The sequence below is a fragment of the Cnephaeus nilssonii genome, assembly GCF_951640355.1.
Source record: "Cnephaeus nilssonii genome assembly, chromosome: 14".
Lineage (NCBI taxonomy): Eukaryota > Metazoa > Chordata > Mammalia > Chiroptera > Vespertilionidae > Cnephaeus > Cnephaeus nilssonii.
This window is the reverse complement of record NC_137085.1, coordinates 4,136,271-4,158,292: the sequence shown is the minus strand read 5'-3', so window position 1 is coordinate 4,158,292 and position 22,022 is coordinate 4,136,271. Positions and strand designations below refer to the sequence as shown.

Here is a 22,022-nt window from a genome sequence, read left to right as displayed (position 1 = left end):
TGTGTGTTTAAAACTTTGTTAGAATCTACGTATACTTGTCTGGGTGCTTCCCCCCATTTGTGATCCCTGTCCCCCCCTTGCCTCCCCCCCAGCCCGTGACCCCCCACGAGCGGCTCCGAGTCCTGGGTGAAGGGCGGCTGCTCCAGATCCAGCCCACGCAGGTCTCAGATTCGGGGCGGTACCTGTGCGTGGCCACCAACGTGGCCGGCGAGGACGACCAGGACTTCAACGTGCTCATCCAGGGTGTGTGGGACCAGCAGGGCCTGGAGGGGGGCAGGGGACCGGGGACTGGGCAGCATGGCTGGGGGCGGAGTGTCTGCTTCCAGAATCGCTGGCAGGAGGGCTCTGTCCCGGCTGCCTGTCCCCGCGCGCCCCCCCCCCCCCGGCAACTTTTTAAAATAAATATATTTTTTTATTTCGGAGAGAAAGGGTGAGGAAAGAGAGATAGAAACATTAATGATGAGAGAGACTCATCCATCAGCTGCCTCTTGCACATCCCCTACTGGGGACCGAGCCCACAACCCGGGCATGTGCCTGACCGGGAATCGAACCGTGACCTCCTGGGTCATAGGTCGACGCTCAACCAGAGCCGCGCCGGCCGGGCTTCCTGTCCCCTTTCTCACCACCGTCCGGCATGTCCGGCCCCCGGAGCCTGGCCTGGGCTCTTCCGCTCCCTGCCGTTGTGACGTGGGAACATCACCGCCCCCTCGGCCTTAGTTTTGCCTCTGTAACATGTGGGTGGTTGAGTGGGGTGGCCTTGAGGGGCCCCTCAGTTCTAAAAGCCCATGATTTTAGGCCTCTGGGCTCCAGTAAACAGGCTGGCCAAAGCTCAGGATCTGGCTTCCTCCCTTGAAAAATACCACCCTATCTGGCGAGGTCTGGCGTCCATTAGGCATGAGCTGCGGTGGGCAGGAACCTTGTTCCAGTGCCCAGCGTAGTAATTGCTCAATAAACACTCGTTGCAAAAAAAACCCCCCAAAAAACAACAAAAAACCACTAGTTGAAGGGATGAGTGAATTTTAAAAACGCCTTTACCTATGGCCGTCGTCAGCAAACTGCGGCTCGAGAGCCACGTGCGGCTCTTTGGCCCCTGGAGTGTGGCTCTTCCACAAAATACCACGGCCTGGGCGAGTCTATTTTGAAGAAGTGGCGTTAGAAGAAGTTTAAGGTTAAAAAATTTGGCTCTTCAAAGAAATTTCAATCGTTGTACTGTTGCTATTTGGCTCTGTGGACGAATGAGTTTGCCGACCACGGACCTACGGGATTGGCTCAGTGCCGTGTTCTCTCCTGGGGGAGCTGGGGCGGGGGAGGGGCGGGTTCTTTGAGCAGAGGCGCCTCTCCATCCCACGCTGTGTGTCGTAATGGCTTTGTCACCCCTCCCCAGTGCCCCCCATGTTCCAGAAGGTGGGCGATGCCAGTGCGACCTTCGAAATCCCGTCCCGGGAGGAGGAGGCCCGGGGTGGGGTGACGGAATACCGGGAGGTCGTGGAGAACAGCCCCGCATACCTGTCCTGCGACACCAACGCGGTCCCGCCCCCGGAGCTCACCTGGTACCGGGAGGACCAGCCCCTCTCCGCCACAGACGGGGTGTCTGTCCTGCAAGGTAGGCCGGGGCTGCACGGAGAAGTCGGGGCATTTGCAGGCAGGGACGGGGGTCACACCCGCATCAGAGCCGGTCCCCTCAACTGCTGTTCTGCCAGTCCTCTGAACGCCCCTGTGTGCTGCTTGCAGTGTGACCTCGGGCAGGGCCTGTGGCCATGCTGGCCTGAGCCGCCGCCTGCAATCCGGCGCTGGGAGTTCCCTGGACTTCGAGGGCTGCGATGCCCTGAAATAACCCCCCGAAGCTGGCGCCTTTCTTAGAGGGAGCTGCTGCTTTTTTTCTTTTTTTTTTTTTTTTAAATTGATTTCAGAGAGGAAGAGTGAGGGAGAGATAGAAACATCGATGATGAGAAAGAATCACTGATCGGCTGCCTCCTGCACACCCCCTCCTGGGAATGGAGCCCACAACCCAGGCATGCGCCCTGACCGGGAATCGAACCGTGACCTCCTGGTTCATAGGTCGACGCTCAACCACTGAGCAGCCCCAGCTGGGCAGGAGCCGCTTCTTTATTGGCATCTCGTGATCATCCCAGCAGGGCAAGAACCTCCCCCTGGGCTGAGGGCCACACCGGGGCCAAATTCAGGCCCTAGTGACCTTGGCTTGCTTTTTACTGCTTTATGTATTTATTGAAGGTGATTTAGTTTTTTTAAAAAACAACCCTTTTATTTAGAGTAGTTTTTTTGTTGTTTTTTTGTGGAGGACTTTGAATTAAAAGGCTCCACACGCTGGCTTCCCTGGCGGCTGGCCGAGCCCCCTGGGGTAGAGCAGACCCGGGAGAGATTCCAGGCACAGAGCCCTGTTGTGTCTCCGGGGATTCGGTGGTCTCCCGGCTCAGGATTTGCCCCAGGCCCTGCCAGGCGAGGGCAGTGCTGGGGCTGCTGAGGGCGGGGCGAGGGCGGTGAGGTGGGGGCGGGGGCGGGGGCGCGGTGTGCGTTGAGCAGGGTCACCCCAGGGCTTGTACTTTGGCTCTTGCGAAAGAAGGCGGCCTTAGATCCAGGAGAGGCAGCGCTTGCTGACAGCCGTTTGCTCCTGTCCGAACCCCGGGATTGACCCCCCCGCCTCCTCTCGGACCTGGACACTGACCCCAATCCTGGGTACACAGATACCTCAGTCACATGCTGATCCCTGGCCACAGCCCCGACCCCTCTGTCCAAGCCATAACCCTTCAACCCCACCATTGAACTCTGACCCTGGCCACTGACTCCCAATCCCGAGCACATTGATTCACCTCACACACAAAGGACCCTGACAGCGGCCCCTCGCTCCCTCCCTAATCGTGACCGCTGTCCCCTGGCTCTGCATGTAACGAGCCCCGAGTTCCAACCCTGGTCACACACCCCCCCCCCCCCCCCCCGCCCTCAGCCTGGGCCAGCGGGCCCCCGACCGAGAACGTGAGCACACAGTGACCAGCTCCAGGCCCCCAGAGATGCCAGGGTCTGGGCCTGGCAGGCTCTGGATCACAGAGGGTCTCAGATGGCACCTGAGCAACATTCACCCCCACCCACCACAGTCCGGAGCTGCCTCTTTGCCTCCCAAGAGCCTCTGCCCAGCTCTCTGGCCCTTCCCTCTGCCCTCATCAAGGAGCTGGGCTCAGCGCTGCGGGGTGCGCTTGGGAAGCCTCAGTTTTCCCATCTGTGAGATGGGAGTGTTTACAGCACAGAGTCAGAGAGCAGGGAAGCGCGGCCAGGCCTGGCACATGGCAGCCTCCCTGACCTCCGCTTGGTGCCCTGGCCCCGAGAGCTGGGCGGGGCAGGCAGATGCTCTCCATTTCACAGATGGGGGGTTGGGGGCGTGATGTGTTCCAGGTCCCCTACGAGGAAGGAGCAGGTTTCCTCGCCTTTGCTCAGGCCTCTGTCCCGACCCCCCATCCCCGTCCCTGTCCCCGCAGGAGGCCGGGTCCTGCAGATCCCCCTGGTGCGCGCGGAGGATGCCGGGAGGTACTCGTGCAAGGCCTCCAACGAGGTGGGCGAGGACTGGCTGCACTACGAGCTGATGGTGCTGAGTGAGTGGCCGGCTTGGCGGTGGGAGGGGGGTGTCGCGTCTGCAGGCCCCGCAAGGCCCGCCCCACCAGGGGTCACGGTGGGGAGCATGGTCAGTCTGGCAGGGCTTGGAGGTTGATAATGTAGGGGTTGCGAGCTTGGGCTCTGAAACCAGACAGGACTGGGTTCAAACTCCAAGTGAGCTGCTTCCTAGCTGTGTGACCTTGAGCAGTTCACAGCCCTCTCTGTGCCCCAGGTTCCTTAGCTGCACCAGGCTCGGAGGGCTTGGTGAGCGGGGCACAAGGAGCCCCAGCCAGCGCCTGGCACCAAGCGCTGCTCTCTCCTCCATGCCTACCCCACCCCCAGGGGCCTTTCCCAGGGAGGCTGCCTGCTCCTCACCCTCCTCTCCCCCACCCAGCCCCACCTGTGATCCCGGGGGACACGGAGGAGCTGGTGGAGGAGGTGACCGTCAATGCCAGCAGCACTGTCAGCCTGCAGTGTCCCGCCCTGGGCAACCCCATGCCCACCATCACATGGCTCCAGAACGGGCTGCCCTTCTCCCCGAGCCCACGGCTGCAGGTCCTGGAGGACGGGCAAGTCTTGCAGGTCAGGGCGTCCCCCGACGTGGCGAAAGGCGGCAGCTGCCGAGGCTCAGTGCTGCTGGCCTGGGCCCAGGACTGCCGTTACCTGAGCCAAACGAGGTCCCTGCCTGAGAGCCTGGGGAGCTCCCGGGCTTTCATTCATCCCCCCAAGTGATGCGTGCCAACCACCACCATGTGCCTCGCGGGCAGGCAAGGGCATGCGTAGCGCCTGGAAATCCTGCTCATGTCTGAAAAGGACACACGCCGATGTCACAGCTACAGCCAGCGTGGCCAGGGCCCTGGGCAGCACCCTTGGCCACCCCGTTTCTAACACAGCTGCCCGGGACCCCTGCAGCTCAACACAGCATAGGGCAGCCTCCTCGGGGCGGGGGGAGACCATCTCCTTTGCTCTAGGGGCTCACCCAGCCCAGCCTCGCACTCCCCTCCCGAATGTCACAGCCCTAGACAGACGTGGGGTGTGCGTGCCCATCAGTGGCGCCCCTACGCACTGCTCCATGTCGACAAAGGCGGCCTTCTGCGGGGTTCCTCCCGGTGCCCGCCGTGCCTGGTATGGTGAGGGGTCCCTCCCAGTGGTTCCTGGGAAGGGGGACCACAGCCATCGGGCACCATCTCTCTGCACCACAGGTTTCCACGGCAGAGGTGGCCGACGCTGCCAGCTACATGTGTGTGGCCGAGAACCCGGCGGGCTCCGTGGAGAAGCTCTTCACACTTAGGGTGCAAGGTGAGCTGGGCAGAGCAGGCGGCCCCCCTAGGGCTCCCCAGCTGGGGAGGGGCTGGTGCTCGGGGCCCACTCCCCCTGCTCTGGGGCAGGCACAGCACCGCGTCCCTCCCTGAGGGCACCACCTTGTGCTTCCTGTGTCCTAGGCCCCGAGGCTGCACCCAGAGGTTAGTCATCCTGGCCTGGCACCAGCCACATCCCAGTACAGAGAGCATTTGGGGGCCCCTGATCACCCAGGGCCATCCCCGGATGACTCTAAGCCTTTTGGAGGTGGTCAGGGAGCTGCTCTTCTGGCCTTCCAGCGCCATGATTAAGCACTGACTGTGTACCTGGCATGGGGCTGACTCCTTCCCGCAGAGCTCGGGGCTTAGCCCAACCCCACAGCTGCAGAGACAGAGAGGTCACCCAGTGGGGGTCACCGCCCCGGAGTTGGCCCTCTTGACCTCCACATTCTTGTGACGCATGCCGCTCAGTGCTGTGCGCTCGGCCTCCAGAGGTGGGCAGCTGTGGCCTCGGGAACAGAGGGATGACAGCGCTGAGCACTCAAGGTCTAGGACTCAAACCTGAATGGATTCCTGGCTCTGCCAGAGGCCGGCTGAGTGGCCGTGGGGAAGTGACTCCCCTCTCTGGTCCCCACGCCCCGGGCTCCCATCTGGGGGTCGTGATGATGACCAGGGGCTGCTGCACACCGTTGCTCGGCAACGCGCCCAGCCGGAGCCGGGAGCCGCGAGGTCCTGTGCTTCGTCTGTAGCTCCCCGCTCCCCCGCCGGCGTGCATTCTCAGTGTCTTTCTTTATCCCGTGGCCCCGGGGACAGTCCCACCGCACATCACAGGCCTGGACTCCGAGCAGGTCACCGCCATCCTCAACAGCAGCGTGTCCCTCCCCTGTGACGTCCGTGCTCACCCGAGCCCCGAGGTCACGTGGTACAAGGACAGCCAGGCCCTCTCCCTGGGAGAAGACGTCTTCCTCCTGCCTGGTGGGTAAACTGAGGCTCGGGGTCCAGCTCTGTGGGGACCAGACTGGGAGTCTGGGGGGCAGCCCAGTTGCTGGTGCGAGGGGCTGACACACCGCCCCCCACCCCCCCACCACGGCAGGCACCCACACGCTGCAGCTGGCCCGGGTGCAGCCGGCAGACTCCGGGACGTACATGTGCGAGGCCCTCAATGCCGCCGGCCGAGACCAGAAGCTGGTGCAGCTCAGCGTGCTGGGTACGTCCTGTCTGTCCCCCCACCTGCACCGTCCCCACTCCTTCAGTCAGCCCTCAGCCCACACCCCTCAGCAGCACAGCTGGGAGAGGACCCCGGGGAGCCTAGGGTGCTGAGCCCCCCTGCAGACTTGGGGGGTTCAGGTCAGGGTCTGCAGACTGGATGCACTTGGGTCTGAAACTCAGCTGTGCACTTACTCGCTCAGTGACCGTGGGCGAGTCATGACCGCTCTCTGAGCCTCAACTCTCATCTGTAGGTGACAGTTGGTGTAAGGACTAACCGATGGGATGGGATGTGGGCGCCTAGCCCCGGGCCTGGCGCAGTGAGCTCTGACCTTGAGGGGAGGGCCCTGCCCGCGCTGACTGACCACGGGTTCTCGGCAGGGAGCCTGTCTCAGGGCTCCTGGTCTTCAGGATCCTCTTGGGGAAAAGCTGGCCCAAGATGTTCTGAGCAGGACTCACTGGAAGGTTCTTTCTAGGCCCGGGGCTGGTTCATTCATTTGTGTGTTCACCTACCATGTGATGGACACTGCCAGGCCCTGTGGCCTCACAGCTGGCACTGGGGCTTCTACATTGGTTTGCTGGAGGGACAGGGCTGTGGGGACCCGCAGGGGCTCTAACACAGGGGGGCCCGCCCTGTGTGGGAAAGGGCCCAGGAGGCTGAGGCCCAGAGAGGGCAGGCGGCTTTTCCCAGGTCACCCAGCAGGTCGTTGGCATGCTGGCCTGGTTCTCTTCCTGACTCCCTGGGTCTGAGCCATCCCTGGGGTGGGGTCCACCGTGTGGCCCTTGTGGGCTTCCATAGACTGCGTACGGTGGCTGGGGCCGGGGAGGACACGGGGAAGGCGCGGCGCCTTACTCTGCTTGTCCCCTGGCCCAGTTCCCCCCACCTTCAGGCAGGCTCTCGGCGGCCCCCAGGATGGGTTCCTGGTGAGGGCAGGGGACAAGGCCGTTCTGAGCTGTGAGACAGACTCGCTCCCTGAGCCAGCCGTGACCTGGTACAAAGATGGGCAGCCCCTGGTCCTGGCACAGCGGACCCAGGCTCTGCAGGGTGGGCAGAAGCTGGCGATCCTGGACACCCAGGTGAGCGCCCCAGGGGGAGAGGCAGCCGTGGGCGGCCATACAGCGCCACCTCCTGGTCCCGGCGGGCGGCTGTGTGGCAGGACGTGGGGGCTGCTGCCTCCTCAGCCTGCAAGACCCCAAACCGAGTTGATTGGCAGCCTCTGGGGCTGGAGGGGGGAAGAGTACAGGCTCCACGCGGACTCACAGAACGACCGTGAGCGGGTCCCTTCGCCGCCGCCTGCCTCTGTTTCCACAGGGTCTGGAAGCTTTTTCCAGGCCCTCACGTCCTCACTTCCTGGGAGTCGGTTCTGCCCACCCCGCTGGTGTGGATTAGACATTCACAGCGTCGGTTGGATGTTGGCTGCTCCTCTGGAAATACATCCTGGGCTCCTCCCTCCTGCTCCGCCCCATCCCACAGCGAGGGGGGCTTTTCGGCCAGGCTTGCCTGCACGCAGCCTGGGAGGGGGTGGGGGTCTGGAGCCTGTCTTCACCTTACAGGGGCCCTCTTGCTTCTTGAGGGTCGTGGGAAAGGTCAGAGGGTCAGGTCTCCCCTTGATTTCCCAAGCAGGACCAGCATGTTTGGGGAGTCCCTGCTCTGGCAGGTTCGGGGGCCTGGGTGTTTTGGGGCAGCGGTAGGAACCCAACCCCATGCACACCGTCACCACGTGTGCTCTCTGTCCAGGTGTCAGATAAAGGTGTGTACAGCTGTAAGGTCAGCAATGCGGCTGGAGAGGCCATGCGGGCGTTCGTCCTCACGGTCCAGGGTAAGCGGGGACCAGTCTGTGAGCGTTTTCATGGGATCCTTAGCAACACGCAGGCTGCTGAGGGTGGGAAGGGCAGTCGCTGGAAAGAGGTGGGGTTGCCCAGTGTTGAGGGAACAAGATCTGGAATAGAAAAGAGCAGGATCAGAATAGGACTTAACCTCTCTCATCTATAAACCCAGACGCGAGTGTCTAGATTTGGGGTAGCTGGGTTCCATGTGGAAATTTAGAGACCCAGGATCCTTCCATCTTGTTGCTCTCCTGTCCCCAGGGTGTTACCCCTGTCCTTGTGGTTGAAATGGGGACACGTTGCATCTTGTCCTAGCCCACAGGAAGCAGAAAAGAGCAGAAGTAGAATTGTTCCCTCCGCTTGCATTCCATTTGGTGAGAACTTAGGCAGCTGGCCACTGCAGGCTGCAAGGGAGGCTGGGAAATGTAGTTTCCACTTGAGCAACCATGTGCTCACTAAAATTGCTGTGCAAGATGGACAAGACAGGTTGGGCAGGCACCAGCTATTGGCCGCAAATAGCAAAGCAGTAGCGTCCCCACCAGGGGAGTAGTGGGAATACCGTTGTTATAAACTATTGATACCATGCCTGCTGCTCAAAGCTCACACCCCTTCACCTGATGGCTACCTTGATGAACGGTGTGCCGGGGGGGCGGGGAGGGGGAGGAATGTCTGGTCCCTGAGGGCAATGGCATTTCATCCTCAGCACAGCCATCTCTGTTCCACTGGTGGTGGCTGCCTGGGGTAGGTGACTTCCTCCTGGCTGAGCAGGAGAGTGTAGGGATCGATTAGTGATGTCTGTCCTGGCATCAGCTCGAACTGCTGGTCCATGAGCCATGCACTTACCATCCTTGGGCTAAGTGGCCCCTCCTGGACTCGGCTCTGTAGATGTTTTGAAACAGCCAGCGGCGGGTTCTGCTTGTGAATAAAACAGCGCACGTCTCCATCAATGGCAAAGCCTAAAATACCAGCTCCCAGCCACGGGAAGGGCTTTCTCAAACATCCCTCGTCTCTCTGGGAGGAAGGGAGGGAGGGCAGAGTCTTAAGATTCTGGGCATCTGGCCTTTCTCCTGCAGTGCCCCCAACGTTTGAGAACCCCAAGACGGAGACAGTGAGCCAGGTGGCGGGGAGCCCCCTGGTCCTGACCTGTGATGTGACCGGGGTTCCTGCCCCCAGTGTCACCTGGCTGAAGGACAGAATGCCCGTTGGTGAGTGCATCGGATTCCTCTTATCTTTTCAGTGCTAAATATCCCTTTATTTAATGAAATGACAGTGAAAGCCAATGGAAACCCCATACCCATTACCCTTCACTCCCCATTTCCCCTCAGACCGCCCCTCCCTCCCTCCCCCCCCCCCCCCGCCAGCTGTAGACAGCCACTACCTGCTTTGTCTGTGGATTTGCCTCTTCTCCACATTTCACACAAATGGAACCACACAGCGTGTGGCCTTTCATGACTGGCTTCCTCCACTCAGCATCATGTTTCCCAGGTTCATTCGTGTTGTAGTGTGGGTCCGTTCTTCCTTTTTCATGAATGACTATCGCGTGAGCCTGTCCCATCTTCTCCATCCGTGCGGCCGCTGGTGGACCCGGTTGTTTGCGCCTTTGGCTGTGATGACCCGTGTGCTGTGAGCGTTCACGGACGAGTGTGTGTGTGGCGCGCACTTTCCTTCCTCGGGTTTCCACCCGGGCGTGGGATTGCCCGGGCCCTGTTCTCTCTTACCTCCAGCGCTTGGCCAAGCTGCTTCCTCCCTGAAACACCCACCCCGACTCCCCTGCCCACCTCCACTGTCACCTGGCTGGTTCTTACCTTCACGTCTCCGCTGAGACACCTCCTCCAGAAGACCTGCCTGATTGCTCCCGGCTCCACCCAGGATGGTGCCTGTGTCCCCGTCTCTCATGCACTGTGCACGCCTTGAGGACAGGGACTGTTTCGTGCACCTTCCATTCCCAAGTGCACCGTCGGACATGTAGTAGTTGCTCCATTTTGTGCTGAAGGGCTGGATGCACAGATGACCTGGGGGAGGACGGATAGGGCTGGGCTGGTGCAGTTCGAGGAGGCTTCAGGGCAGAGGCGCAGCTGGGGAGAATGAAGGGGAGGCCTTTTAGGCGGGAGGTGGGCGTGCAGCCTGAGCTGGGGCCCAGGGAAGCCCCAAGCTGGCCTGCGTCAGGGTCAGTGAGCGGCTGGTTCACCTTGATCGGAAGCCTCGCTCAGTGGGAGGGGCGGATGGAGCTGGAGGGAAGGTTAAGCGGGCCTGAGAGGTGACAGAAAGAGGACCAATGCCTGGCAATTTGACTCAGGGTTGAGCATTGACCCATGACCAAGAGGTCACGGTTGGATTCCCGGTCAGGGCACATGCCCGGGTTGCAGGCTCGATCCCCAGTGTGGGGCGTGCAGGAGGCAGCCGATCAACGATTCTCTCTCATCATTGATGTTTCTCTCTCTCTCTCTCCCTTCCTCTCTGAAATCAATAAACATATTTTTAAAAAAGAAGAGGACCAAGTCCCAGACACTAGGAAGTGGGGCCCCGTGGGAAGAAAAGTCCCGGTGGGAGGCAGTAGGAGGGGCTTTGAGGAACAGACCAGGGCCAGGCTGAGGGTGTCGTGAGGTGGATGGGAGGAGGCCCTGCCTCTGTCTGGGCCTCAGTTTCCCCATGAACAAGAAGCGGGAGTGGTGCAAGGATTCCTGGGGTCTTTCCAGCTTCGTGTGGGGGGTGGACACCTTCTCAGGAAGTCACATGACATTTGTGTCTGGGCCCAGAGGCAGCGCCTGGGCTGGCGGGTCCGCGCAGGTGACAGCCCGGCCTGCCCGTCTGTCCGCAGAGAGCAGCGTGGCACACGGCGTGGTCTCCCGTGGGGGCCGCCTCCAGCTGAGTCGCCTGCAGCCGGCCCAGGCTGGCACCTACACGTGCGTGGCCGAGAACGCGCAGGCCGAGGCCCGCAAGGACTTCACGGTGGCTGTGCTGGGTATGTGTGCACCCTGCACCCTCCGCATGCCCTACCCTCACGCTGCCCCCGCCACGGCCCGGGCCTCACCGCAGCCCCTGCCGCAGCGGCCCCCCGGATCCGGAGCGCGGGCGCCACGCAGGAGCACAGCGTCCTGGAGGGGCAGGAGGTGCGGCTGGACTGCGAAGCCGATGGCCAGCCGCCGCCCGAGGTGGCCTGGCTGAAGGACGGCCGCCCGCTGGGCCAGGGCGTGGGCCCCCACCTCCGGTAAGGCCTGGCCTGTGCCCTCCCCGCTCCAGGCGGCAGGGCCGCCACCCCTCACGCACCTGCTCCTGGCTCCCCCTCCCGGCGCAGGTTCTACCTGGACAGCGGCTCCCTGGTGCTGAAGGGCCTGATGGCCTCGGACTCGGGCGCCTACACCTGCGTGGCCCACAACACAGCGGGGGAGGACGCCCGGCTGCACACCGTGAACGTGCTGGGTGAGCGGCGAGGGGCGAGGGGCGGCGGGCGGCCCCGCTCCACAGACTGTGGCAGCCTGGCCACCGTGGGGCCTCCCCGGGCACTGACCGGGGCGTCTGGAGGGTGATGCGAGTGTAGGATTCGGGAGGCCTGGTTCAAGCCTCAGCCATGCCCACGTGTGAGCCCGGGCACGTGTGACCTCTCTGGGCCTCGGCCGCGTCCTCAGGCCAGCGGCACCGCTGCAGCCAGGGGTCAGCGGGGAATGGGGGATAGAGGATGATGAGAAGGGAGCCACAGGGCAGGGGGTGGGCTGAGACTGTGGCCCCCAGGCAATGGCCCTGATTTCTTCCCCGGGTGGATGGGGCAAAAGTCTAGGCATCTCCTCCTTGGGAGAAACCCCTGCCCTCCCCAGAGCCCCTCTGTAGACCCCCTCACTGCCCCTTTTTTCTCTCTCCCCACCCCCAGTGCCTCCCACCATTGAGCAGGGGACCGAGGGCGCAGGGCCCCTGGTGCGCAGGGCTGGGGAGCTGGTGACTCTGGCGTGCCCCGTCCGGGGCTCCCCGCCCATCCACATGAGCTGGCTCAAGGACGGCCTGCCCCTCCCGCTCTCCCAGCGCACCCACCTCCACGGCTCCGGCCGCATCCTCAGGTGAGGGAGCAGCTCCCGGCCCGCTGGCCCGTGGGTCGCAGGCCCGGCACCTTCCGGCAGCGTGGCCTTGCTCACCTCCACGTGACAGGCCTTCGGCGTGGGGGGCAGCGGCCCTTAGTGAGATCATGAGAGCAGTTTTTCAGGGCGCGCTGATCCAGGCAGCATCCCCAAGGGCGTTCCGTTAGGAGACAGAGGCGATGGGTATTTCTGAGAAAGGGAAGGGGCGCGGTTAGGTCCATGGGAGGACGGCATCGCCATGGGCAGCAACGTAACACAGGGATGTCAGTGTTGTTCCAGCCCAGCCGTCATACAACTGTTTTCTTGTTATCTTTGCAAACAGTTCTGGGGACACAGTGTTGCCCCAGGCCCAGTCCAAAGTTACCTTGCCCTGTTCTAGCATCCCCAGGATTTGAGACATCAGACATCCAAGGCAGTTCCTCGGGCACAGCCGCTCCGCTCCGGCTCTGTTTTGAAGTGGCTCCATTTATGTCATTGTTTACAGGCTTTAAAACACACCTGGATGGTTTTTAGAATAGAAATTACATAAACATACAGTTTTATGATGGGGAAAGTGAGAGGGACCCGCCCCCGAATGAAACTCCAGAGGTGAAAGGGGCCTCTTCCCGGAGGCTCCGCAGCCCAATGGGGGGAGGCACAGATCCAGGGGACGACCCAGCCTGGCCTGGCGTGGGGGAAATCAGGGAAGGCTTCCTGGAAGGAGGTGCATGAGCAAAGTCTTCACGCATTCAGCAGTGCTTACAGGTGCTTACTGTTCCAGGCATAGTTCTGGGCACTGAGATAGAGTCGTGAGCAAGATAAAACCCCTGCACCTGAGGTTTTGGAGGTGGAGGGAGGTGGAAAACAAACAGATATAAAAAAGAAATCTCGCGAGGGCTTTGTGCCCTGAAAAATAAAGGAAGGTAAGGGGATGGGAGGCAGGATGGAGGGTGCTGTTTTAGGGTGGTCAGTGAAAGGCGCTCAACGTGCCGCTTGAGCAGAGACCAAAGGGATGAGAAGGCAAGGTGAGTGGATTCCGTGGGGAAGAGCGTCCAGGCAGAGGGGACAGCGTGTGCCTGTGTATTCAAAGCACAGAGGGGAGGGGTGCGGGGGAGGGAGGTCGGAGGACATAGGACCTTGCGGGTCCTCAGGAAGATGTGTCTCCCTGAGGAGAGGGAAGGCCGAGAGGCAGCGAGGCATCGTGATGCGGCGTCCTTCTCTTGTTGTGGCAAAATACACGTGATCTAAGACTCAGCCTCTCAGCCATCGTCAGTGTGTCGTTCAGTATACGGTGGGGTCAAGGGCAGAGCAGGGAGGGCGGTGGGGTCACGGCAGCCAGCGGTGAGACCCGTGCGGCCTGGGTCCGAGCCTGCGGTGAGGCGGGCAGAGGTGAGAGACCGGGGGGGGGGGGGGGGGAGTTGACTTGATCCGAGGCCTCCACCGGGACCCGGAAGGCTGCGGGCCCTGTGTTCTGAGATGGGTCCGCTGTGGAGGGACAGGGTGAGGGGAGAGACCCGAGTCCTGTTTGAACATGGCGGGTTTGAGAGGCTCTCCGGCGTCCGGGCAGGATGGTGACCAGGCGTTGGAGGGACTGTCAGCAGCAGGTGGTGTTGGGAGCCAGGACTGGCTGCGGCCCCGGAGCCAGTGTGGCCTGCACCCCCGGCCACCATGTGAGCAGCGGCTCAGGAGGAGTGGGTGAGGTGAAAGGGGGCTCGACAGAAAGCGGGGGACAGACAGTGGACGACTCTGGTGAGTCCAGAAGATGAGGAATTATCTAGAAGAGAGGGGGTGGAGGAGGCCCGGCTGGCATGGCCTAGTGGCTGAGCGTGGACCTATGAAAAAGGTCAGGGTTCGATTCCCGGTTAGGGCACGTGCCTGGATTGTGGGCTCGATCCCCAGTGCGGGGTGTGCAGGAGGCAGTCGATCACTGATGCTCTCTCATCATTGATGTTTCTCTCTCTCTCCCTCTCCCTTCCTCTCTGAAATCAATAAAAACATATTTTTTTTTAAAAAGAAAGGTGGTGGGGGAGGCAGGCCGTCCTGGGAGGGCAGTGGGGCTGTGGAATGAGATGGTGGAGGTCGAATCGGGGCCGGGGCGTCTGGGCCTCTCTTCTGGGGGCACAGGGAGCCAGTAAAGGCGTTGAAACAGAGGCTGGGCCTGCTCAAGTTTGTGCCTCAGAGCCGCCCTTTTGACTGGCAAGCCTTGGGGAGACAGAGTGGGGAAGGGGGGGGGACCTTTGCACTGAGCCCCCCTCCCTGTCCTCTCTCCCCCTTTTCTCGAGGGGCTCAGGATTTCCCGGGTGCAGTTGGCAGATGCCGGCGTCTTCACCTGTGTGGCTGCGAGCCCCGCGGGCGTGGCCGACAGGAACTTCACCTTGCAGGTGCACGGTATGGAGCCGGGGCGTGCCGTGGTCTGGCCTCGGCCTTAGGGTGTAAGAACGAAGGCCTGGGTGAGCACACACGGCCACTCGGTCTGGTCTGTTCACCTCCCGAGTAGTCGCTGGACACGGTGGGGTGCCAGGAACTCGCCGGGCACTGGGGTACAGCAGTGAGCAGAGGTGGCCCCTCCCACTAGGAGGTCAGGGCAGGACAGCGCTCTGTAAAGAGGTGACCACAATCCCGGGGGACTAGAGCTGCAAGGGGAAGGACAGGGCGCTGGGGGAGCACAGAGCGGGCACTTCACCCGGCCTCAGGCATTCCGGGAAGGCTGCCTGGAGGAGGTGAGGCCTGCGGCGAGGACTGGCGAGGAGGAGGGATTGTCCAGAGCAAAGGTCCAGGGGGAGGGCCACCGGGCACGGGGTGAAATGACGCGTGCCCACCCTCTGCCCTGCACAGTGCCCCCTGTCCTGGAGCCGGCAGAGTTCCGGAATAATGTGGCGGTGGCCCGTGGCTCCCCGGTGGCCCTCCCCTGTGAAGCCCAGGGGAACCCCCTGCCCCTGGTGTCATGGATGAAGGACGGGGAGCCCCTGCTTCTCCAGAGTCTTGAACAGGGGCCCAGCCTGCAGCTGGAGACGGCGGGGGCTGGGGACTCGGGGACCTACTCCTGCGTGGCCGTGAGCGAGGCGGGGGAAGCAAGGAGGCATTTCCAGCTGACCGTGATGGGTGGGTCATCTGCCCCCCCCCCCCGCCCGCGCACCAGCATCCCTGGGCCAGGGAGGGGCGGGCGGGCCTCTGGGGGGGATGGAGGAGGAAGAGAGGGACGGGGGTGCCCCAGGGGCCTGGAGCAGGGCTTGGGGAACAGGCATCGGGGATGCTCCATTCTCCTGGGGCTGCCTCCTCAGTCCTGTCCCCAAACCATGGAAAGCCGGGGCAGGAGCCACTGAAATCTGGGAGGGCGGGGAGTCTCACGTCTCAAGCGCACGATTTCTCAAGTGTCGCTGTGGATTAGAAAAACGTGTGTCCATCGTGCCTTCTTGTCCATGCTGGTCCTTGTTAGTTTTAAAGCGGGAATCATTGTCCCAGGCAGAGGGGCCATGGTGTCTCCTGTCCTTAGGACCCTCCCGCACCACCCCGCCTGCCTGTGTATGGCTCTGCCTGCTCTGTCCACTGTCAGCGCCTGGACGGTGGGGGAGGGGGGTGCACCCCGGCTCCCACTTCTCCAACAAGGGCCGCACAGCTGACATGGGTGTGGCGTTTCCTAGATCCCCCCCACATCGAGGACTCGGGCCAGCCTGCAGAGCTGTCGCTGACCCCCGGGGCCCCCTTGGAGCTTCGCTGTGATGCCCGGGGCACCCCCTTGCCCAACATCACCTGGCATAAGGACGGGCAGGTCCTGAGCAGCCAGGAGGACAGCAGAGGGACGGGGCAGCGGCTCCGGGTGGAGGCTGTGCAGGTGCTGCTATCTTGCCTGCTGTTGGGGGGGGGGAGGGGAGGAGGGGGTCCCAGCAGCATCTGGCAAGGTTTGGCGGAGCTCCTCTGGGTGGGGTAAGGGTGTGGAGATGACCCTCCTGGGCCCTCAGGAGCTCCCAGCCCTGTCAGAGCCAAGGCTGATGCAGAAACCATATAACCAGAGGAGGGCTGGTGCAGTCAGGGAGGACTTCTTGGAGGAGGCAGGCTTTGCCCTAGCCCGAAAGCAAGGGTGAGAGGGAGATAGAGAAGAAGCATCCCAGAGAGGGGAATGGGTTGGTTGGAAAGCGGGAGGGCAGGCTCAGCGGGGTCCTTAGTTGTAAAGGGAGGAGGCCAGGAGGTAGGCAGCCTGGGGCCCGGGGTGGCTGCTTACCCTGCCCCGTCCCCAGGTGGGCGATGATGGGCTGTACACTTGCCTGGCCCAAAACCCTGCCGGTGAAATCGAGAAGAGCTTCCGGGTCAGGGTTCAAGGTAGGGGTGTCAGGGGCGGGCAGGAGAGGGAGGCAGGGTGGGACCTGCAGGGGCGGGTCCATCCCTCATGCTCTCTCTCTGCCCCCAGCCCCTCCAAACGTTATTGGGCCCCGAGGCCCCCGCTCTGTGGTTGGCCTGGCCCCGGGGCAGCTGGTTCTGGAGTGCTCCGTGGAGGCGGATCCCGCCCCCGAGATTGAGTGGCATCGAGACGGCATCCTGCTGCAGGTGGGGTGCCCGGCTGGGGGGCCCAGGGACACCTCCTTCTGTCCCGCTCAGGCCCCAGACCCTGACCTGCCCGCACCCAGGTGCTGAGGCCCGCTCTGCACCAGCACTTCGCACCCTGCCCTGCGGATGTTCTCCACGCCATTATTGTGCCCACGTTATGGATGGGGACCCTGAGGCCAGGCTCGGATTTGCACGCAGGGTTCCTGATGCACTCCCGTGTTCTTCCCGTTGTAGCTTTGAGCGACACTGAGTGGCTGTGTGCCCCGGGCTCACCCCTGAAACGGGGAGCTTGCTGCTGGGCACCCACGGAGTGTAGACCTTCTGGTGGAAGTTCCCACTCCTGATATGAGCATAAGCCCCCCTGCACCCTCCCAGAGGGCAGAGCCTGTTTCCCGGGAGGGTCCTCCGCAGGGCGTCCAGCCAGGGCTACAGGCCAGCCCACAACGGGCCAAGGCCACTGCCCGCCCCCACCCCCCCCCATTTCTTGGTCCTCTCTGGCTGGTGCCTGGGGGCATGCCCGCTCCAGCCCAGCGCTGACGAGGCTCTCTCCACCCCGGGGGGGTCTGCAGGCAGACGCCCACACCCAGTTCCCAGAGCAGGGCAGGTTCCTCCAGCTGCAGGCCCTGAGCACGGCCGACAGCGGCAACTACAGCTGCACAGCCCGCAACGCCGCGGGCAGCACCAGCGTGGCCTTCCGCGTGGAGATCCACAGTGAGTGGGCCTGCCCCGCCCGCCCTGCCCACCCCCTCCGAGGCGCAGGCTCCCGGAACCCGCTCCCTCTGTGCCCCCCTCCAGCGGTGCCCACCATCCAGCCGGGACCACCAGCAGTGAACGCCTCCGTGAACCAGACAGCCCTGCTGCCCTGCCGGGCGGAGGGCGCCCCGCCACCCCTCATGAGCTGGCGGAAGGACGGGGCCCCCCTGGATCTTGGGAGCCCCAGGTGAGAGTTGGCAGGGGCAGGTCTCAGGTGCCACTTTGCAGGTTATAAACAGAAACCCACCTGCGCAGTTGGAGCAGGAGGTGGCTGTATGCATCATTAGGTCACGGGTGTGCTCAGAGCCCAAGGATGCGCATGCCTGTTTGTTAAGAGCATCTCGAACCCCTGGTGGCTGTCTGTCTGTCTGTCTGTCTGGTTTGATCCTTTGGTGCTCATCTCTGTTTCTGTGGGGGGATGCTTCCCATCTCTCTCTCTCTCAATTTTTTCTGCACCTTCTTTCACAGAAATGGCTCCCTGTGGCCCCCAAGTTAGAGTCCTCAGTTCACACAACCTGCAGAGCCTAGAGAGCTGTCTGGGAGCCCCAGTTCCAAATTCCCAGGGCAGGGAATTCCATTGGCTCAGCCTGAGTGACGTGTTCCTCCTCAGTCCAATCAGCTGGGGCTGGGGGCGGGTTACACAGAACTGACATGACCCTTTCGAAGGGGCTGTTCTTAGATCTAGAGGCCATTCTCAGACAGTTGGGGGTGCAGAGCTGTGGCCCCGCTAACCTCAGCCTCACAGAGGCAGGACTCCGGAGTTAGCACCCTGGTTCTGGGAAAGCCAGGGTACGGGGTTGGGTCTCCATGGCAACCCCTCCCTCCGGTTCCAGATTGCATGTTCTGCCCGAGGGTTCCCTGAGGATCCAGCCAGTCCTTGCCCAGGACTCGGGCCACTACCTCTGCCTGGCGTCCAACTCTGCGGGCTCGGACCGGCAGGGCCGTGACCTCCGGGTGTTCGGTAGGTGCACAGAGGGCGGTGTGTTCCTTGCCTTCGGCATCCACCCCGTGATTGGACCGGGTCCTGCTTAGTGTCTGTGTCATCCCAGCATCAGGGGCCAACAGCAGTGTTTTTTACCACGAAGCTCATTAGTAAAATATGCTCAAAAGATGCATGGTTATTTTTATACGTATGTGACATACACTCACTATTATGCTATTATATATATCTAATATTTTTATTGATTGCAGAGGGGAAGGGAAAGGGAGAGAGAGATAGAAATAGCAGTGATGAGAGGGAATCATTGATCGGCTGCCTCCTGCAGGCCCCACAGTGGGGATCGAGCCCGCAACCCAGGCATGTGCCCTTGGCCAGGAATCGAACCGTGATCTCCTGGTTCATAGGTTGATGCTCGATCACTGAGCCCCTGGGCTCTGCTGTTATATTGAGCGAGTGATAAATCACACAGATATAAAACAGGTGCAAGGATAAGACTCAGAATCGCTGAGCCGGGCGCTCTGGTCTGCTTTCCCACTCCCCCATCCTGTGGGTGGAGGCCGTGCTGGGCCCTGGCCTGGGCCAGGCTGATGGGGCTGTGACAGCCCGGAGGTCTCTTCCAGGACAGGTAGTTAGGGGTCGCCAGCCTCGGGGGTGAGCAAAGGCCCACCACCCAAACTTTGGGAGCCCGTGGGAGTTCCCCAAGGGGAGTTTCTCCCGCCTCCTCTCCCCTGCTTCTTGGTGTGGGTCGAAATGGTGGGGGTCCCCGGGCCTCCCCCATCCTGCACACTGTCTCCTGACACTGCTCTCTCCCCAGAGCCTCCCGCCATCGCCCCCAGCCCCTCCAATCTGACCCTGACAGCCCACACCCCCGCCTCGCTGCCCTGCGAGGCCAGGGGCTCCCCCAAGCCCCTCGTGGCCTGGTGGAAGGACGGACAGAAGCTGGACTTCCACCTGCAGCAGGGCGCCTACCGGTACGGAGCGTCCCTCTGGGGGAGCCTGAGCCGCTCGGGGTGGGAAGGGCATGCCCATCTCCGAGGGCGACCGGGTCAGGGATGTGCTCCGGCCTCCTCAGCAAAGCCACCACCATCCTCGGGGGCCGGGGTGAGGGGGGGGGCCGGGGAGACTTCGCACTGAGATGTCCAGCAGGGCGGGGGGGCGGGGGAGGCATTTGGGACACAGCCAAACAGAACACGCACGACCTTTAAAGCCACGGCAGTCACGGCTTAGAAACATTCCCGGAAGCCCCAGTTCATGCTGGTGAGCCGGACCCAGGGTCCCCGCTGGACCTGGGTCTCCCCGCTTCTCGAATGTGGCTGATGCTGGAGCGGTCACTGGGAGCGTGGGAGGGGCCAGCTCACCGGTCAACTGGCCCGGCGTTCTCTGTGCCCGGTGCCCGGTCACCGCGGAGGCCGCTGCTCGGCAGGTCTCAGGAGACACAGCGGGACAACCAGGGGTGCGGCTGCTGTTAGAGAAGGGGTCCCCAAGGGCAGGCAACGTGGAGGTTATAGAGAAACAAGGGTGGAAACGGCCCCCTGACTAGACCTTTGGAGGCGGAAACTTTTAAGAGAAACTTCTGGAACCGGGGCTGGGGCCCAGAGACAGGAAAGGAAAATAGTCATGAGACACTCTGCCCCCCTTTTCCCCCTCAACCTTCCAGAGTCACAGGGCCGGGAGGCCATGGCTGGCTGGTCTCAGGTCAGCCAGGCCTGTCCCTCAGCAGCCAGCCATCTGTCTGTCTGTCTGTCCCAGGCTCCTGCCCTCCAACGCCCTGCTCCTCGCAGCCCCCGGCCCCCAGGACACAGCCCAGTTTGAGTGCGTGGTGAGCAATGAGGTGGGCGAGGCCCGCAGGCGGTACCAGGTGACCGTCCACGGTGAGTTGGGGCGGGGGCAGAGGAAGAAGGCAGGAGGGGCCAGCGACTTGAGCTGCTGCCTCTCGGCCCTCCTGTGCTGCACGGGCCACCTCCTCCAGGAGGCCCTCCCTGATCCCACCCCGCCCACACCGACATAACCCCAGCTCCAGCACAGCCCCTGGCACGTGCGAGCTCGCAGGAGACACCTCTTCCGATCCAAAATGGTCTAACCCCAAAAGTTACCTTGTCAACACCTTGGTTAAAACCCCCCTCTCCACTGCCCACTGCCCTCATAGAATGCGAGGTGTCACCCTGGCCCACGAGGTCCCCTGGGGTCTGGCTGCACTGACTCCTCCCCAGGTTAAGCTCGCCCCAGGGCCTGCCTCATTCTGGGATCCAGTCGGCTGGGTAGCTTCCTGTTCCTCACCCCTGGGCCTTCACACATGCTGTTCCCTCTGCCGTGAACACTGTTCCCTTCGCCCTTCACCCAGCCGACACCTGCCGCCCCAGGTCTCGGGTTAAATGCCACGCCCCCTGCTCTGAGCTGCCCCCAGCTCCCGGCTCCCTGAGGTGCCTGGCTGGTGTCTACAGAAAGCAGTTCCTAACCCTCCCCGTGCCTGTCAAAAAATGGGTCCTGAGTGAGCGAGCGTGACCCCTCTCTCTGCGGCCCCTCCCTCTGTGGCCCTTCGTCATCCATCTCGCCACGGGTCCCAGTCTCTGTTCATGGCTTCCCTCCACCTGGCCGTGCCGTGTGCTCCCCGGGACCGCGGCGGGGCCTCACGCCTGCGCTTGGGTTTCAGTGCCCCCCACCATCGCCGACGACCAGACCGACTTCACGGTGACCCGGATGGCCCCCGTGGTCCTCACGTGCCACAGCTCCGGCGTGCCGGCCCCCGTGGTGTCCTGGAGCAAGGCAGGCACCCCCCTGGGGGTCCGGGGGAGTGGCTATCGTGTCTCACCTTCGGGTAAGCCAGGGGGAACCGCGGGGAAGCTGCTGCTGAGGGGACCCAGGGACCTGGGCAGAGGGTGTGATAGCAGCCCCTGGGGCCGCGTGCTGGAACCTGGCTCTGCCATTCCCTGGCTGTGTGGCCTGGGAGAAACCCCTTGCCCTCTCTGGGCCTCAGTCTCCCATTCTACGCACTGGGGTGCTGCTGTCCTTCAGTGGCTCGATGATGGCAGTTGGCAAATGAGTGCTGCTTCGTGGCAAAGCGACGTCACCAATAGCGACGAGCGTTTGCGCGCAGCCAGCTTGATCTCCTTGGAGCGAGCATGTGAACAAACGAGGCATGCGGCCCGCCGGCCACGAGTTTGACATGCTTGCCTTAGAGCGTCGTCCTTTATGCAGAAATTGTTCTTCTCTTAGCTTTTCTTTCTTCTATGAAATCAGGGTGATTGCAGGTGGTGACTTACAAAATGTATTTATTTTTAAAAAGTTGGCAACTTTATGGGGATTGAAATGAAGCGAATTTGCTGGTTCATTGGTGAAATCCTCAAGTCAGAACCGCTGGCAGGGTCTGTGGGTTTCAAGCCTCAGGCAGCGGTCACGGGAAGCCGGCCTGTGGCACAGCCGCGGTGCCTGGGGGCGGGAGCCGGGGGGAGCCAGGCGTCCTCTTCCCCCGCTCACCCCGCAGGCTCTCGGGGCTCCCTGGGAGACGGTTAAGAAACCACTTCACGTAACTGCTCAGGGGCAGCCTGTGGTCTCGGGAGGGAGAGATGTTCTTTGAGAAGCCCAGGCTGACGGAGGGAGGGCAGAGGAGGCGGCAATCCAGGGCACTTCCTGGAGGAGGCAAGTGCTGGGGCCTGGGGAGCTGTGGGTGGCCAGGGATTCCCGGCGGGCAGTGCAGGTCCTGGGACATCGCAGCCAGAGGGTGTCTGATGCCGCATTGCACACATGGGGAAACGGAGGACCTGAGCGTGGAAGAGACTTGCCCACAGCTGTGCTCGGGCAGGAGCAGAG

The 22,022-nt window shown here is 62.5% G+C and overlaps 1 protein-coding gene across 1 annotated transcript in view; it reads left to right on the top strand.

Annotated features, from left to right (window-relative positions):
• HMCN2 (hemicentin 2) overlaps positions 1 to 22,022 on the top strand; it is a gene marked incomplete at its 5' end in the record, with an annotated part of 136,677 nt that overhangs the window by 91,375 nt on the left and 23,280 nt on the right. Inside the window, 25 exons of the mRNA XM_079791237.1 lie at positions 93 to 243; positions 1,385 to 1,603; positions 3,489 to 3,602; positions 3,998 to 4,185; positions 4,806 to 4,902; positions 5,715 to 5,876; positions 5,995 to 6,108; positions 6,982 to 7,184; positions 7,846 to 7,927; positions 9,008 to 9,139; positions 10,753 to 10,896; positions 10,983 to 11,142; positions 11,230 to 11,354; positions 11,800 to 11,983; positions 14,271 to 14,368; positions 14,816 to 15,082; positions 15,622 to 15,812; positions 16,216 to 16,297; positions 16,386 to 16,522; positions 17,092 to 17,233; positions 17,318 to 17,462; positions 18,109 to 18,236; positions 19,030 to 19,186; positions 19,965 to 20,086; positions 20,866 to 21,030. Of these exons, the coding sequence (XP_079647363.1) occupies positions 93 to 243; positions 1,385 to 1,603; positions 3,489 to 3,602; positions 3,998 to 4,185; positions 4,806 to 4,902; positions 5,715 to 5,876; positions 5,995 to 6,108; positions 6,982 to 7,184; positions 7,846 to 7,927; positions 9,008 to 9,139; positions 10,753 to 10,896; positions 10,983 to 11,142; positions 11,230 to 11,354; positions 11,800 to 11,983; positions 14,271 to 14,368; positions 14,816 to 15,082; positions 15,622 to 15,812; positions 16,216 to 16,297; positions 16,386 to 16,522; positions 17,092 to 17,233; positions 17,318 to 17,462; positions 18,109 to 18,236; positions 19,030 to 19,186; positions 19,965 to 20,086; positions 20,866 to 21,030 (3,709 nt within the window). The remainder of the gene's footprint in view (positions 1 to 92; positions 244 to 1,384; positions 1,604 to 3,488; positions 3,603 to 3,997; positions 4,186 to 4,805; positions 4,903 to 5,714; positions 5,877 to 5,994; positions 6,109 to 6,981; positions 7,185 to 7,845; positions 7,928 to 9,007; positions 9,140 to 10,752; positions 10,897 to 10,982; positions 11,143 to 11,229; positions 11,355 to 11,799; positions 11,984 to 14,270; positions 14,369 to 14,815; positions 15,083 to 15,621; positions 15,813 to 16,215; positions 16,298 to 16,385; positions 16,523 to 17,091; positions 17,234 to 17,317; positions 17,463 to 18,108; positions 18,237 to 19,029; positions 19,187 to 19,964; positions 20,087 to 20,865; positions 21,031 to 22,022) is intronic.